At 38.9% G+C, this 15,629-nt stretch overlaps 1 protein-coding gene across 1 annotated transcript in view; it reads right to left on the bottom strand.

Annotated features, from left to right (window-relative positions):
- The window catches only part of COL6A5 (collagen type VI alpha 5 chain), a 137,688-nt gene that overhangs the window by 44,278 nt on the left and 77,781 nt on the right, over window positions 1-15,629 (bottom strand). Inside the window, exons 29-33 of the mRNA XM_009446456.5 lie at window positions 15,185-15,247; window positions 12,795-12,830; window positions 12,641-12,677; window positions 9,459-9,470; window positions 7,095-7,579 (exon numbers count right to left, since the gene is read on the bottom strand). Of these exons, the coding sequence (XP_009444731.3) occupies window positions 7,095-7,579; window positions 9,459-9,470; window positions 12,641-12,677; window positions 12,795-12,830; window positions 15,185-15,247 (633 nt within the window). The remainder of the gene's footprint in view (window positions 1-7,094; window positions 7,580-9,458; window positions 9,471-12,640; window positions 12,678-12,794; window positions 12,831-15,184; window positions 15,248-15,629) is intronic.

The following is a 15,629-nucleotide window of genomic DNA, read 5'->3' as shown; positions in this document are numbered from 1 at the left end:
CTATTTCCAGTCTACTCTATCTAGAAGAAGGCACATCTCTCAGTTGTCAAGAGGACCCTCTCAATCACAAATTCCACTTAAAAGTCTATTTCAAAAAGCAATGGACAGAATTTTATTCAAAATTCCTGGTGGTACACTGTCTGATTTCTTATTTCCTGATTACTTTTTAAAATACTTTAATACTCACTGTAATGGGCAATATACAGCACTCATTCATTCATTCAGTGAGTCAATAACTCTTTATTGGGCATTTACTCTATGTGAGGCACCATGCAAAACAGATACTTTTATTATGAAAGAAATCTATCATTCCCAGGTGGTGAGGAGGCTATCTCTCCATCAACAAAGATGTTCATGCTTTTTCTCTTTCTCCCTGAGCAAATTAAAGGGCTAGAAAATCCAAACCCTCTGTTTTTCTGTAAAGTGCTGAATCAACATTGGAAAATATTTATAATCATTCCAGCCATATGTTTAGAAACTATTTACTACATTCCTACTCTCTATTTTTATTAAATTGGATGCTTTGGGTGTTATTTTGTATTTGACCTTGTTGGTCCCACATGTAAAGACTAGATGTTGACCTGTTAAACCAAGGAAGTTTATTCATAGGAGTAAACCCCATGCTCTTCATTCATTCATTCATTCATTCACTCATTCATTCAACAAATACTTATTGAATGCCTACAATGTTATAGGTGTAGTTCTAGGTTCTGGGGATATGAAAATAAATGAAACAGATAAAACCTCTATCTTGGCCTGGCGTGGTGACTCATGCCTGTAATCCCAGCACTTTGGGAGGCCAAGGCAGGTGGATCATGAGGTCAGGAGTTCAAGACTAGCCTGACCAACATAGTAAACCCCATCTCTACTAAACATACAAAAATTAGCCGGGCGTGGTGGCATGTGCCTGTAATACCAACTACTCAGGAGGCTGAGGCTGAAGAATCGCTTGAACCAGGAGGCCGAGGTTACAGTGAGCCAAGATCGTGCCACTGCACTCCAACCAGGGTGACAGAGCGAGACTTTTCTCACAAAAACAAAACAAAACAAAAAAGCAAACAAAAAAAAACCCCTCTATCTTACATTCTGTGGGAAAGCTATATCATCAACATAATAAAAAAGTAAATTATTTAGTATGTTGGGAAGTAATACTTTTTATAGAAAAAAAAACAAAGCAGGATAATAGGGATGGGAAAATCTGGGATAACACTTAAGTAGAGCCCACTGATAACATGACATTTAAGCAAAAATTCAAAGAAGAGGGAAGATGGAGGAAAGAATTTCTGGCATAGGAAGTAGCCAGGTGAAAGCTCTGGGGAAGCGGGGGGAATGCCTAGCTTGTGTGAGGATCAGCAGGGAAGACAGCGTGCCTGGGATGGAGTGAGAGAGAACAAGACAAGGAGAAGGTGAGATCAGAGAGTTACTAAGAGGGATTGGGTGGTAGACCATTTAGAGACTTGCAAGCCATTGTAAAGACCTTAGCTTTAACTCTGAGAGAAATGATAAATTGGAGAGTTTCAGGTAGAAGAGTAACCTGGGGGTTTAATAAGATTATTCTAGCTGCTGTGTTCAGACAGACTGTAGCAGGGCAAGAATGAATGCAAGGCCACTAAGGAAAAGGTGATTGCACAGTCTAGGCAGAAGATAATGGTGGTTTGGATCAAGGTGTCAAAGATAGAGATACTATGAAGTGGTCAAATTCTGGATATATATTTTTTATAAATAATACCAAGATTAGTACTTATATCAATACTTAATACTAGTACTTAAATGAATGCTATATTTACTAATAAGTACTAATATACTTTATTGCACATATGTACACTTTAGTGTATATATGCACATATATGCACTTTTGTATACACGAACACACACAAACACACATATATACGCACACATTAAAGTTAAGATGTTGGATATAAGAAGAGATGAGGAATCATAGATAACTGCAAGTAGAAGAATGGGATTTTTATTAGCTGTGATGGAGAGGGCTGTACGTTGTACAAGTTTTGGGAAAAAATTAGAAGCTTCATTTTAGATGTGGTTAAGTTTGAAATATCCATTAACATGCAAGTGGAAGTATTGAATAGGCTGCTCTGTGCATGAATCTAGAGTTCAAGGATGCAGTCTGGATGAGAGATAGACATATCATTGAGGACATTTAAAACCCTGAGTCTGGATGAGAGTGTCAAGAGATTGCATAAGGATAGAGAAGAGGGCTAAAGAATGGGCTTTGGGCAATACCGACATTCTGAGGCCAAGGTGATGAAGCCGAATCAGAAAATTAGACTGAGAAGGGACAATTAATGAGGTAAGAGAAAAACCAGGAAGATGAGGTATACTAAAAGTCAGCCAAAAAAAGAAAATGTTTCCCAGAGAAAGGCAAGATCAACAATGTTGTATACTGCAAATAAGTCCAGGGAGCTGCAGACAGAATCAACAGAATCAACCACTGGGTGCAGAAACATGAAGATCACAGTTGACCTTGACATGAGCAATATCAGGAGAGTAGTAGGAATCCAAATGTGACTGGGATTATCTCAAGAAAGAATGCTAGGAGAGGCACTGGAGACAGCAAATATAGACAATGTTTTTTTCCCTAGGAGATTGCTATATGGAAGCCAAGAAATGAAGGAGTAGCTGAAAATCTAGGTCAGAAAGTTGTTTTATTTCTCTCTCCTGATTGGAATAATGTGGCAGAGAAGGAAAAAAATCAATCTATAGTAAACAGAGGGTCTCTGCCAGCAATAAAACTAATAAATAATACTAATACTAAATAATATAATAATAAATGATAATATATAAAACTATTAAAAATAATAAAATAGGGGAATGTGAGCAACTAATAACTCTATCCATTTTATCTAACTTCACAGGAGGAAAGATCATGGGTAATTTTTAAAAAGATATACTCTACAGAGAAAAATCAGATTTATAGAGATTTAACCTGCTAATACTTTTTTAAAAATTTAGAAATTTCTAGAATATCAGTAGGGCTTTGCAAGTTTAAATTCCACTTGAGACTGGATCCAGGAGAAAACAGTAAGGCTAACTCTCTCACCACTCCTGTTCAACATATTATAGGAAGTTCTGGCCAGGTCAATCAGGCAAGAGAAAGAAATAAAGGATATTCAAATAGGAAGAGAGGAAGTCAAGTTGTCTCTGTTTGCAGACAACATCATTGTATATTTAGAAAACCCCATCATCTCAGCCCATAAACTTCTTGAACTGATAAGCAACTTCAGCAAAATCTCAGGATACAAAATTGATGTGCAAAAATCACAAGAATCCCTTTACACCAACAATAGGCAAGCAGAGAGCCAAATCATGAGTGAACTCCCATTTACAATCACCACAAAGAGAATACAATACTTAGGAATACAGCTAACAAGGGATGTGAAGGACGTCTTCAAGGAGAACTACAAACCACTGCTCAAGGAATTAAGAGAGGACACAGATGGAAAACATTGCATCCTCTTGGATAGCAAGAATCAATATTATGAAAATGGTCATACTGCCCAAAGTTATTTATAGATTCAATGCTATTCCCATTAAACTACCATTGACATTCTTCACAGAATTAGAAAAAGCTATTGTGAATTTCATATAGAATCAAAGAAGACCCCATATAGCCAAGACAATCCTAAGCAAAAAGAACAAAGCTGGAGGCATCATGATACCTGACTTCAAACTATACTACAAGGATACAGTAACTGAAACAGCTTGGTACTGGCACCAAAACAGACATATAGATCAATGGAGTAGAACAGAGACCTCAGAAGTGACACCACACATCTAGAACAATCTGATCTTCGACAAACCTAACAAAAACAAGCAATGGGGAAAGGATCTCCTATTCAGTAAATGGTGCTGGGAAAACTGGCTCGCCATATGCAGAAAACTGAAACTGGACCCCTTCATTACACCTTATACAAAAATTAACTCAAGATGGATTAAAGACTTAAACGTAAAACCCAAAACCATAAAAACCCTAGAAGAAAACCTATGCAATACCATTCAGGACATAGGCATGGGCAAAGACTTCATGACTAAAACACCAAAAGCAATTGCAATGAAAGCCAAAATTGACAAATGGAATCTAATTAAACTAAACAGCATCTGCACAGCAAAAGAAACTATCATCAGAGTGAACAGGCAACCTACAGAAATGGAGAAAATTTTTGCAATCTACCCATCTGACAAAGGTCTAATATCCAGAATTTACAAGGAACTTAAACATATTTGCAAGAAAAAAACCCAAAAAACTCCATCAAAAAATGAGCAAAGGATATGAAGAGACACTTCTCAAAAGAAGACATTTATGTGGCTAAGAAACATATGAAAAGAAGCTCAACATCACTGATCATTAGAGAAATGCAAATCAAAACCACAATGAGATACCATCTCATGCCAGTCGGAATGGTGATTATTAAAAAGTCAGGGAACAATAGATGCTGGCAAGGCTGTGGATAAATAGGAATGCTTTTACACTGTTGGTAGGAATGTAAATTAATTCAACCATTGTGAAAGACAGCATGACGATTCCTCAAGGATCTAGAATCAGAAATACTATTTGACCCAGAAACCCCATTACTGGGTGTATATCCAAAGGAATATAAATCATTTAACTAGAAAGAGTCATGCACACATATGTTTATTGCAGCACTATTTACAATAGCAAAGACATGGAACCAACCCAAATGCCCATCAATGATAGACTGGATAAAGAAAATGTGGTACATATACACATGGAATACTATGCAGCCATAAAAAGGAATGAGACCATGTCCTTTGCAGGGACATGGATGAAGCTGGAAGCCATCATTCCCAGCAAACTAACACAGGAACAGAAAACCAAACACCACATGTTCTCACTCATAATTGGGAGTTGAACGTTGAGATCACATGGACACTGAGAGGGGAACACCACACACCAGGGCCTGTTGATGGGTGGGGGTTGAGGCGAGGAAACTTAGAAGATGGGTCAATATGTGCAGCAAACCACCACGGCACATGTATACCTATGTAACAAACCGGCATGTTCTGCACATGTATCCTGTTTTTTTTTTTTTAGAAGAAATAAAGAAAAAAAAAAGGTAAGGCAAACTATTTTAGAGCAGACTTGCCAAAAGAAATAATAATGCCAAAAACAAGGGATACAAGGGATGTGAGATGAGTTTCACAGAAAAATAAAAATGGGCAATAAACATATGAAAAAATGTTTAACCTCACACAGGAATATAATCAAAACAACAAGAAACTCTTATTTACCTACCCAATTGGCAAACATTTAAAAAGCTCAATAGGTAAAATCCAGTGTGGGTAAGTATGTGGGGAAACAGACACTCTCAGACACCAAGGGTAGCAGCTCTATGCCTTCAGAGTTGAAGCAGTGAGGACTTGATGAAGAGGATTGGAAGGAGGGAATTGAGAGAGGGGGACAGAGAGGAGGATGTCCTGAGTGGAGGAGAGTGCAAGGCAGGGAAGAATAAAGAATGACTAAAGGGAACATTGCTCAAGGCGTGATATGCGGTCAGAATGACTGTGTGGGGTTATTATCTGGCAAGAGCAGAGTGATGAGAACCAGATAGCTTCCTGGGTCACCTTCTCTGTAGATATGATGCAAATTTAAAATGATTTGTTAACAAGAGTGACTGGTGGCTCTTTCTCATTGGGGATTCTGAGGGCTTTGGCGCAGTCCTATCTGAAGATAAGGATTAAATTTGATGTCTTATTAAGATTTCTTGTATTCTGGAATTTTATGCAACTCTCAAAGCAGAAAGTCACTTATTTTCCCCAGAGAGAAAAATTAAGGAGGCAGAAAAATTTCAAAAAGAAAAACTGAAAACCACAGGACTTTGACTTCCTGCAATCCTTTTTGTCAGGATCTGTTGTAACTCTCTGTGGCTCCTATTTCCAAAAAATGCTTGGATGTGTTAGGAACAGATTGATTCTCTCCATGTTATAGAGAGATTCTTTCTCTTTATATGGTAGAAATTGTACATTTTTTAATAAAAATAGACCTTTATAATCTCTTGAAGGACATGATGGCTTTACACAGCTCAGGAAGAATGTATTTTATGGATAATCTGAATATACTGAAAAGTTGTTGAACAGATGAAGAGGTTTTTAAGTTTCTTAGGAGGAAGGGAAGGGGAGCACTGATCCCTTGAGAATCTGTGGATCCAAAAGTGACAGGACCTCTTTTGGGAAAAATGTTCATATACATCAAATGTTTTGCACCACCATAGGGGTTCAAAGATCCCCTGAACTTCTTCCATCACTGGTTAAGGCCAGCTGTTCTGTGAGCAACAGCAAGCAGATAACAAATTTGAGAAACACCAGAGCAGTAGAGGGCTGGCAGGGCAGCATGTTCATGGTCCTTTATATCACATAGACCTAAGTTCGAATCTCAATTTAGCCACTTAGTACTGGTATATAGTTAAGTCACTAGAAATCCTCTGGGCCTCAGTTTCCTTTTTTTTTTTTTTTTTTTGACAGAGTCTCTCTCTGTTGCCAGGCTGGAGTGTAGTGGCGCCATTTCAGCTCACCATAACCTCCAACTCCCTGGTTCAAGTGAGTCTCCTGCCTCAGCCTCCTGAGTAGCTGGGATTACAGGCACGCGCCACCATGCAGCTAATTTTTGTATTTTTAGTAGAGATGAAGTTTCACCATGTTGGCCAGGATGGTCTCAATCTCCTGACCTCATGACTCGCCCGCCTTGGCCTCCCGAAGTTCTGGGATTACAGGCATGAGCCACCGCGCCCAGCCCCAGTTTCCTCATTTTTAACATGGAGATGACAGCTGCATTGACCTCCGAGGGCTGTGAGAATGTATGAATACGTATGGAAAGCTCTAGGGACAGTGCCTGGCATACAGCACGAGCTGAGCAAATGTGGTTGCTGTTATCATTGACTGTTATTATTATTCAGGATTGGATTTCACAGACACTGACAACAATATAGCTGTGAAAACTGTAAAGGAGTTTTCAAGAGGCCACATATATTCCTTGACTCTCTACCACTCCCATCCTGCCCTATCACAATACCTACCACTATCTTAAAATTAAAGAAGTTGCCAAGAGAAATTCTTACCCCAAAAGCTTCAAGGAAAACTCTCTCATCAAAAGCAAAGATTGTTGGACTGATATCCAGGGCACTAAACTCCATGGTGGCCGTAATGATGGATGACCTACTGGCCGTTTGACCATTGCTAAAAAACACAGCAACTCTCCTCACGTTGGCTCCTGCATACGTCCGCTTGAACACATTGCGGGTCACAAACCTCATTGCATTACCAACATCTCGGGGCTCTGTGGTGTCTTGATACTTTATTTGGGAAAGCTGCTGGAGGAGTTGCTTCTTCCTATTGTAGTCAGACCAGCGGATGAGATAGCTGGTGCCTGAGTTATAGGAAACCATGGCAACTCTTGCTCCCACAGGACAGTTATTTTCCCTGATGTTAAGGTCATTGACAATGGAAGTGATGATGTCCCGTGTTTTATTAAAGCTGTCTTCTGTGACATCGTAGGAATTGTCCAGAGCAAATACTAGCTCTGTTGGATATGCTGGACATTTTTCTAGAAAAAAGAAAAGCAGAAGTATTAAGTTATTTCACTGGATCAAAATCCTTTCCCCAACTCTTTACTCCAATGAAGTGGTTTCATACAGAGGCAAAGCAAGTGCTTCATCCAGCTCTAGAACTAAAGGTACCCATGTGCAAAGAAAGGAAAGAAATCTGGTCTGCAAACTTGAAGCTGTTAACATAAATGCAGAGCATGAATATTTGGCTATATAATGCTAAGACTTCACAGCCCACTATCAATCAGTCAGCTGTGTAAAATGTAATTGGTGGGAGTTCTTGAGCTGATGGAACTCTTCTGTGTCCTGACCGGGATAGTGCTTACATGAATCTACACATTTGGTAAAACTGAACACATACAAAGATAAATGAATTTTACTGTGTGTAAAATTTAAAAGTGAATAAAAATAAATTATAGCTTATTGGAGCTCTTGAAAATCTGCTCTCCCCCAAAATCTTCTGAAATGATCTATTAATTATAAAGATAGTTGTAAGATTTCCATCCACTTATGCAATAAATATTTGAGTACATACCACATGAAATGCAGTATAACATTCACTGTGAAATGCATGCAAAGATGAATCAAGTGCAGCACTGCCTTCGAGGAACTTGTATTGGCAAGGATCATTATACTATAAGGTATAGAGTAAAGATTATTCTTAATGAGGATTCAGAGGATAAAGAGGCTGTTTCCAAAAAGGGGCTATCTCAGGGGCTTCAGGAAAGCTGGCTTTCAGTGAAGGCCAGGGTGGCAAGAGGAAGGAAGCAACATGAACCAAGAAAGGTTTGCAATAAACTCTTATAAAAATGGGACTATCTGCCATTCCTAGCTCAATACTCATGTCTTATGATGACTGAACTTTAGAATTTCATAGAAAATCTACCCTATGTATCAAACCTCACTTTTCAATGTCCTTGTTAAAGTCTGAACATAGGAAGAGAAAAATGATTTTTCTTTTAATAAGCACTTCCATCTGCTCAGGCTGTTCTACTATCCCCAATCTGGCTAACTCCCAAAGCATATTACACTCAAAATATCCCATATCCCAACCACTGTTCTTAGAAATTAAAAAAGGGAAGTATTCATTTAGAGAAGTGTTTTGAATCAAAGAATTTCACCATGAAGAAATTTCAGTAATTTTAAAATATGAAAGCTGATAATAAACAATAGAATAAGAAAAATGAAAGATATATTTAATCCAAATCCATGAAGTTGTATTGAGCACTTACTCTTTGCAAGGTATATTTTTGCAGAATTAAGGTGAATGGCTCCAAACTTGCACCGAGCTTAAAGATCCTGAGGGTCTACATCATTAGGCCTCTAGGAGACCAGGAGGTTTTGAAATTGACATAGCCACTGGCTCCAATGGCCTTGCCACCCAAGGGCTCTAAGGTGCCATGCAGCCCCGACTACAGGTTAGGCCCTGGGAAGACCATCCACAGCCACGGGCAGGAAAGGTTTACAAATAGTGGGCACTCAGTGAGATGACAGGTATGAGTGTGGGCCAGAGGGAGGAAAGGGCACATCTCACACCCAAGAAGCCAGTGTCAAGGGCGTCAGCAGCAGACAGAGCAACAGAATGTGGATTAGTCAGAGAGCCATGTTTACTGAATCCCCCAGCAGCACAGGGCCAGCACTGGGGAGAAACTGACTTGTAAACTGTGATGGGTCCCAGGCTAGGGGCTGGGATTCAGTCACCATTTCATACACAGGTCAATCATGACACTGACAATTATAGTCATAATCAAAAGAAAACTGTCTGCATAGAAGGAAGAAGTCCTGTTTCCCACAGGATTGAGGGCGTCTTTCAGATTGGTCTTGTTGGAATGCAGCAGTAATGATCTCAGCAGGGAACAGCATGGTAAGAATACTCACCTTTCCAGCAAGCTGTGAAAAGGAGAGAGGGAAAAGTTTGTTACCTTCTTGAAACAAGACTAAAAATAGTTCAAAAAACAACATTTTAACAAAGCTGAAAATGTTATTTGAGTCTAACTGCAAATGAGGCTAATTCCTAAGTGACAGGAAGCCAAGGTTAAAGTATTGAGGAAGATGTCAACAGAATTTTATTAATTTGTTAGCCTTCCTAACCTTTTCCATTTGTGAGCCACAGCCAGCAGACTTTAGCAGAATTTTGGTTGAAACTGAAACACTGATCACTTGTCTTAGAAGCAAAAACAGATGAGCCTCTGATTAAACAGCAAGATAGCTGAAATTCAATTTGTTTTGCCTCATCTTATAGCCTTCTGAGAGTCATTCAGCAATGCAAGGCTAAAATATGGGGTCTTATTTTCTTCCCTGATGAATATCTTGGGAGCCTTTATTTTCCCATACAACCATAGGGGGATTTCCAAGTGAATTTTGTCTTTGATAAAAAACAGCTCCTCTGTTTGAGTGATCTCCACATCCAGAGGGAGGAAGAAAAACCCCAAGGGTTTCTCCTGAGCAAAACAGCATCTGGTTCCCTCAACTGAGAGGAATCCGGGAAAGTATTGATACATCTTTAAGAAACCACAGGCCTGACAATTTCCATGTTCATTTCACTCGATTCCTAGGAAGCAAATGAGTCACTCCAATATAATAAAAGATATTATTAATACTGGCAACACACCAGCCTTCTGTCTTGCTGTTGTGCAACAGTGGTCCTCTGCCATCCACCCTTGTGAACACCTCTTGTTTGTCTTAACCCCATGGCCCCTGGGATGCTAACTGCCATCAGACAGCATACATAACCCACAGCCTCCTTTGCATCTTTAGGCTCAAAACAGACCCCTTTTTCCTGACTGAGTACTTCCACGTGTTAACTTCAAACACAGCTGCAAGGCTACAAGCACAGGTCGTAGAAGCAGAAACCCCACTGGGTTTGAGTCTGGAAAAGCTGGGTGACTTAGGGGGAAATTACTTAAACTCTTTTGAGCAATTTCTTTAAAGTTGATTTTTCCTAAAAATCTTTACTTATGTATCTCCCTCCAAAATGCTAATCACTTGGGCCCTTCTGTTTTATTCTCAACCACCCCCTTTCTCTCTTAATTTCCCCCAGCCTTCTAGACACCTTCTTTTATTTTCCAAAGACAGTCTCAGCCTGGCCCTCATCCCTGTATGTCACAGAGCTGCTACTGGACTGAGGAGCAAATGATGTTAGATGAGAAGCCTTGGAAATGTCAGCTATTAAGTGAGGCCATTTAGATCAGCTCTAACGGCCTGTTGCCTGCATCTTTATCTCCAGTCTGCATCCTGGAGTTCTGTGTTATCCAATCAGTGCCCTGTGTGGTTATAGAACTTGCCTACTCTTCTCTGACCTCCTGATTTATGGGCTAATTCCTTGTATTCTATGTTGGAAAACTTCTCCCTTCAAATCCCAAACCCTCCAATGCTGGTCCTCACCTCCCCAGCCCCTTCCACCTACCTTTGGTCTTCTTTGGGAAGACATAATTTGATTTCACTGAGAAGACTGGCAACATGAGGAAAGTTGATCCCACATTCATTTCTCCTACAATGGTTCTTCCCTTTTTCTCTCCCTGTGGTCCCAGTCCCTAGTTCTCATCTCCTCCTGGGTGCTGAAGGGCCTTTCCCGCTATCTCCTCCCTTTGAACCTCCTTTCCATTGCCTCCTTCCTCTTGCCTCCTTGCAAGCTGCCCACATTTGGCAGGACTCTCCCATCTCTGGAATGCCATTTTTCTGTACCTTGGCCCCACTCTTTTTGCCAAGAAACAGAAACTCCTTGAGATTCTGTTTCTGACTCTCTAATTTTACATTTGGAGAAACCTCATGCATCCATGTGTTTTGAAGAACCACCAGCACTGAATGACTTCAACATCTGAGTGTCCTTCCCTTACCTTTACTAAAGCCCCATTTCATTGGGGTCGATCGTTTCATGTAGGGTCTACACAACATTCCTCTACCCCTAAAATATGTAAACTAATCATCTTCTCCAACCAATTGATTTCCCTTCACAATTCCTCCTCTGCTTACTCATCCTTGGTGACACTCAGCCTCTCCCCTGCTAGCCTGACGGTTATTCTAAACTTGCTTTTTTGCTATTCTTCCCTTGCCACATACTTGCAATGACAACATTTTTATCTAGTCTCCTTCAGTAAAGTTTCTGATTTTCCCCTTTTACATTCTTCTGATTATGATTATTTAAAAACCACAATGGAAACATAATGAAGAAACACAGATCTCCTAAAATTCCACCTCCTTGAACACAGTAAATCATTGTTTTTCTACTTTTGCTTCTAGTACTTGTTTCTATGTATGTATTTACCTACCTGCAAAAATAATGAGGATTCAATTTCATTTTATAATATTTAATGCCTGTATTTTTCAAAGTTTGATTGTCTTCATAAAAACTATATTTGGTTAATATTTTCTCAGAAGATGATATATTATAACCTAATTATTCTGTAAGTGTAAACAGTCTAAATGTATAATCATTTTGCTTTAGCAAATAATATTCCAACAATCATATATTTACCTATATTTTTTCTTTCTTTTGCTGTATTTCCTTGGGACAAATTTTCAGAAATTATATTACTGGGCTTTTCTACCTTATTTTTCCTTCTTTATAACCAAAGACAACCTCTTTATGTCGACTCCTGCTTTATTCCTTTTCTGAAACTATTTTTTGCCACCCCCATCACTTTCCCATAGCTGGATTCAGTTACCCCCATGCAAACATCCTTTATTAACTGAGTAACCGACTAGTCCCAAACCCCCATGATCATCCCTTTAACAACACGCCCTCCCAGTCCTTTCGCTCATAACTGTTATACTAATGTGAGTTAATTCACTCATCTTTTGGGTTTTTCTCTAATTTTCCTATATGCATGTTTTCTCTTGATGTCTGCATTGCCCCTCATGAGCGAAGGCACTTTTACTTATACCCCCTTTCCTCTCTCCTTTAATGTGCAATATTCTACAGTAGGCACTCCAGACAAGCTTGTTACAGAGGCTTCCCACCAGTGAACTCATCCTACTGATCTCACATACCCATACTGCATACAGTCCTAAGTGCCTCACCAACCATTGATGGATGCTCTTGTTCCGTAAAAGATACTCACGACTATGTTCCCGCAAAAACCGGATCAGATCACATTGCTGTAATTGTTGAAAAAGGAGAGAGAAAAGAAATATAAGTACAGTGACTTTTGAGTAACTGTGTTTATTTCCCAGTGAACTTATTGAGTTTTCTTTCATGAATAAGGAGATACATACAGAATATACAGGCTGCCCTGCCATGCCTTTAATGCCCTAGGAAAAACAAAAACGGAGCAAGTTAGTGGTATGCCAACTGAAGTCTTTAGTCTTTAGTAATAAAACAAGAGAAAACAAAAAACTTTCTTTCTTAAAAGCACAGCTGGTAGAGAGTAGTTAAAATATTCCTGAACCCAGTGGATTAATTGCCATATATTTTCCCTACTCACATCAAGGGTGTAGATTTTTTTCTTTCAGTGTTAGATCAGGTAAGCTAATGTCTACCAAAGTTAACAAAATTATTTTTCTTCAGTGATAAGAAGAAACAAAGGTATTTCTTAAAGATACTTTTACTAAAGATGTAATACTTAGAGGAAGGTATTTCTCATAAGAATGCTTAAAATTATAAACAGCAGACTTTTCAAAGGGCAGTGCCAAGGAGAGTAATTTATTGGGAATTCAGAGGAACAGTTATATTACGCATCAAGAGTGTAAAGCACAGGAAATAAGAAACAGCCTCTACATATGAGAAAGACCCAAAGACAATTACACAGAAAAATAAACATTACACAAAAGAAGAGTTACAGAAGTGTAACTAAATCATTACAACAAGCTCATAAATGCCAAGAGATTATGGAGCAAAGCAAAACAAATACTTTGGTGAGTTGAATCAGGGAAGACTTCCTGAAAGAAGTCAGTCCTTCTTTCTCGGCAGCTTGAGCTTTTCTCTTTGCTCCTTCTTACTTCCATTAATTAGGATCAGGCTTCTCCTTGGCTGTGATTCTTAATATATTTGCAAATATAGGTTCCCTTGGGCAACTAATGAATGCCTGTATGCTCACTTCAAAAAAAATGTGATTTCATGCTTACACTTGTACAATTTCATTGACTCCCTCAGAGGTTCAACCAGGGATGTCGGCATAAGAACCTCTGTTGTAAATGACAACTGGGTCACTTCTTCATTGGTCCATCCATCCAATAAACAGTTAAAGGTCTGCTGAATGTCTATGTGGCCTATTGTGGATTGCTGGAGTTAACCAGAACTGTTGTGCCATCCCCAATCGTACCCATTGGGACATATTAACCTTCTAACTCGAATCAGGAAATTATGCATCCACGAAAACATGTAGTGTCATTCTTCCTTTTACAAGGGTTATGGCAGATAACAGAAAAGAATGCATGACCATTTAAACAGAGAGATAAACAGTTTCTGGCTAATACACAGAGTAGACAGTCCACATTTTACAGAGAATCAGAACCATGGAGAGGATGTCCTGAAAGAGCGAGCCCTTAAATAACTTTGAACAAGTTCTTAAGCAGAGGCTGAGATCAAGAGCTTGAGACAAAGAAGCCAAATTCCAGTCCAGACTAGCTTGGCCAAGCACAAGGCCAGGAAGATGTGGGTGTCCCCAGATGAGAGCCCCAGAATCTGAGGAGATAAATCCAGAACAGACCAGATTGGCCCAGAGACTACATTCTTACTCGCATAACTAGGAATATTCACACATTCCTTAATGCCAAAAAAGTAAATATTGTATCAGAGTATCCTTACAGTTAGCTGATTGTCATTCTAATATGGATTCAGTTTTCCACAAAACCATTCACGTTTTTTGCTTTCATAATGAAGTCCCAAGTTCAAGAACCTCTTCAAGTATCGGAAAATACTCACAATGCACAAAACAAGATAAGCAGCTTATCCACTCCTTACACAATGCTGCCTGGGTCTCCATCACAAAACACAGGTGCTCGCAATATTTAATTCTCACCTGACTGTGCTTGTTAGGAGAGACAGACATGTAACTAAATCATTACAACAACCTGGGAGGCACTAAAATAGAGAGATGGCTGTTTCGTCAGTGGGAGATATGCCTGACTCTGCCTGAGAACGCTTCCAGAGGTGCCATTTTTCTTGTAATAGAATCATAGGGGAAGTTGCGCCTATATTTCCAAATCTCTCTAAAGTCTAAATTTTGAGGATAGGAAGGCAACAATAGTGGTTTTGGTAAACTCCATCAACCTGGAGTCAACACTGGAGTTAACCAATATTAACTATTTGCATTATATTTTATTTACTTTATATATTCTACTTTATATATTTATTTACTTTATATATTTTATTTACTATTAATTATTTTGCAATGCAATATTATTATTTGTAAACCTTACAGTTTACAAAGAGTATTCACATTTGATTATCTGATCCTCACAGCTACCTTTTGAGGTAGTTAGGACAGAATATGTCATCCACTCATTTTAGAAATAAACTCAAAGACCCAGTGACTGGGTCATATAGCTAGTAAAAAGCAGAATCTGGACTTAAATCCAGTGCATTTGACTTTAAATTCTGTGCCCTTTCCATGGAACATACTGGAAACTACTATATCCTATTTAGTTCTTATGGATACACTTACTCTCTGTCCAGGAGGGCCTGGGAGTCCTCGAGATCCCTCTTCACCTTTCAAGCCTACAGTGAGCTGCAGATAGGAATATATTAATACATTAGTTTCAACACTATCTATCTATGGGGACTACTTCAGTTTCGATAAGACTTTCTAATTTTAAAAAAATATTTAAAAAAGATAGCAGCTATTAATTGAAGTCAGGTAAACTGCTTACTTGTGATATAAACAATATATTCTTAATGACAGCTAAACATCCATTTCCCTCCTAGCCTCTTTGTGACATACTTTGTTCTGGCACTGGCCGTGCATTTCAATCTTAATTAGCCATAAATTGGGATTGGTGCTATGGAAGAGCAAATATATGAGGGCACACAGACATCTAATGAGAAACCTCCCATCTGTAAAAGATCAAATAAGAAAAATGATTCCCTACACTCATAAGAGGACATGAGTG

This window comes from Pan troglodytes, chromosome 2, assembly GCF_028858775.2.
Source record: "Pan troglodytes isolate AG18354 chromosome 2, NHGRI_mPanTro3-v2.0_pri, whole genome shotgun sequence".
Taxonomy (NCBI): Eukaryota; Metazoa; Chordata; class Mammalia; order Primates; family Hominidae; genus Pan; species Pan troglodytes.
This window is presented reverse-complemented; position numbering and strand designations above follow the sequence as displayed.